This window comes from Gadus morhua, chromosome 3, assembly GCF_902167405.1.
Source record: "Gadus morhua chromosome 3, gadMor3.0, whole genome shotgun sequence".
Taxonomy (NCBI): Eukaryota; Metazoa; Chordata; class Actinopteri; order Gadiformes; family Gadidae; genus Gadus; species Gadus morhua.
In genome coordinates this window covers 21,171,996-21,174,495 of record NC_044050.1, presented here as the reverse complement: position 1 = coordinate 21,174,495, position 2,500 = coordinate 21,171,996, and the positions used below count along the sequence as shown (strand labels likewise).

The following is a 2,500-nucleotide window of genomic DNA, read 5'->3' as shown; positions in this document are numbered from 1 at the left end:
CGTGAGCGTGCGCACAGTGCACGTGAACGTGCGTAGAGTGCACGTGCGCAAACACCTCGCCTCCGTACCTGTGCAACCCGCTCGTCTGAAAGCACAACCGCTAATCCCGGAAGAACCCGTCGTCCAACGCACAACGCGTGAAGGACATCGCACTCTGCACATCCCTATCTGATGATCAACCCATCCTCGCGCACCTCTGAGCCATGATCTTCAGCGCGTCGGGGAGGTAGCACTGGGTGTTCTCCATCTGGAAGGGGTCGGCGTCGCAGATCTTGTCGTCCGTGCGGCCGTAGTTGGCCGTCTCCACCATGACCACGTCGCTCCCGGGGCAGCGCAGCTCGATGGGGTAGCCCTCACACGCCAGCTCCCTGCGCAGCAAGCCAAAGGGCATGGCCGCCCGGGACATGGCTGGGGGTGGACGGTTGGGAGGGGGGAGGAGTTTAGCATGAGGTTGGTTATAGATAGAGAGATAGAGAGCCATAGATATATATATATATAGATTAGGGCTGGGCGATCAATCGAATTTTGATCTCAATTTCAGCGTCAAACGATCACAAAACTAACATCATCGAGTTTTCTATTTTCTTTATCTTTTTCTTTTTTTATGATTTATAGAAAGTGCAGAAAAACAGCTGGATACATATCTGTACATTATAATAATCAAAATAATCGTTTGAATAATCGTGATATCAATATTGACCAAAATAATCGTGATTAGGATTTTTTCCATAATTGAGCAGCCCTTATATAGATAGAGAGACATATACATATATAGATAGAGAGAAACAGACATATATACATAGAGAGAGCGAGAGAGAGAGAGAGAGAGAGAGAGAGAGAGAGAGCGAGAGAGAGAGAGAGAGAGAGAGAGAGTGAGAGAGAGAGAGAGAGAGAGAGAGAGAGAGAGAGAGAGAGAGAGAGAGAGAGAGAGAGAACATATATGTAGATAGAGAGGGTGATAGAGAAAAAAGATCAAAAGATATATAGTTAGATAGAAAGATATATATATATATATATATATATATATACATATATATATAGAGAGAAAGAGATAGATAGATAGAGAGATAGACCGATCAAGCTGTGACAGTGGGTTGGATGCTGTCCATGGTGCTGAATGGGAGGCAGTACTGTGAGTTGAGCTGGACATGAACCAGCTCAGCTATTACAAATATAGCACAAATAAATATGACCACAGAGTGTGAAAAAAAATACATACAGCACACGCAGGATTAATGACCAGCTTTTTTGCCCGTCCCCCATTGGGCCTGAATTTGTTTCCATGACGACGAGTCACTCCCTGTCTCTGAAGACACGGTGGTTAGAAAAACATCCGCAGGACATGGAAGGAAGTGCATCTCACCTTGGCTGGAGGGAGCCACATGGGCTAGGGTGAGCACACACACCCCCAGGAACCACACACACATGGCCATGCCGGGTAGGTTGTAGCACGACGTCTCGGTACCAGGTCAGCTGAGCCTGAGGAAGAGGAGGAGGTGCTGTCAAGGCCCGTGGTACACACACAGAGCACACAGGGGCACGATGAAGATGACAGCCTGCGCATGGCTTCAAAGTGGCTTTTCCAATGCTACGATAAGACTTAAAGCAAGAGATGGAGGGAGTCTGATCCCCCCCCCCCCCCCCCCCCCCCCCCCAGTGCCTGCCACTATAGAATACACTTGAATGTGCATGCTTGTTGAGCGTAAGATGTTTCCCCGTGAATGTCAGATCGATGGTAAAGATACACCGGGCACTCCCAGGAGGGCTCTATCTCCCCTCCTGGTGTTGGAGACGCCGGTGTACAGGAACATAAAGGGCCAAGAGAGTTAGTCAAGGACAGCTGGAAGGTTGAATAAGAAACAGGTGCAAACACAGAACAGGCAGGAGCGGAGAGAGGAAAAGGCTCAGTGTAATGAAGAGCCGAAGCGGAGGAGGGGAGAGAGAAACAATTAGAGAGATAGATTTAGAGCAAGAGAAAGAGAGAGAGAGAGAGAGAGAGAGAGAGAGAGAGAAAATTAGCAATAATAGGGCAACCAGCACAGCAAAAGTCACTCCATCTGTTGTTACCATGGTGACAGTGCACTGCTGCCAGAGAGCAAACGAGAAAGAAGATAGAAAAGGGAGGAAAAAAGTGGATGTGTTTGTACGTGTGTTCATGAATATGAATGTGTGTGTGTGTGTGTGTGTGTGTTTTGGGTGTGTGTGTGTGTGGGGGGGGGGGGGGGCGGAGGATGGGGATAGTATGCGAGTGCGTGTCTGCTATAGGTACATTAGCTAGGAGCAAGTTTGATCACTGAACCATAAAACAGTCTCAAGCTTCCTTTTAAATACATTTCCAACATACATGGGAATGATGCTCTACCACAGAGACCTACGTAGACCCAGACACACACACAACCCGGCCTAAACACACACACTACACAATCTAAAAATGACATTGATGTTAAAAATTTACACAGATTTTCAAATCATAAAGTCGCTTTGTCTTATCCATACAATC

At 47.3% G+C, this 2,500-nt stretch overlaps 1 protein-coding gene across 7 annotated transcripts in view; it reads right to left on the bottom strand.

Annotated features, from left to right (window-relative positions):
- The window catches only part of LOC115539898 (adhesion G protein-coupled receptor L1), a 38,747-nt gene that overhangs the window by 28,112 nt on the left and 8,135 nt on the right, over window positions 1-2,500 (bottom strand). For all 7 annotated transcript variants that reach the window (XM_030350771.1, XM_030350767.1, XM_030350770.1 and 4 more), the window contains exons 2-3: window positions 1,364-1,479; window positions 195-408 (exon numbers count right to left, since the gene is read on the bottom strand). In XM_030350771.1, the coding sequence (XP_030206631.1) occupies window positions 195-408; window positions 1,364-1,433 (284 nt within the window). In that variant the 5' untranslated portion in view covers window positions 1,434-1,479. The remainder of the gene's footprint in view (window positions 1-194; window positions 409-1,363; window positions 1,480-2,500) is intronic.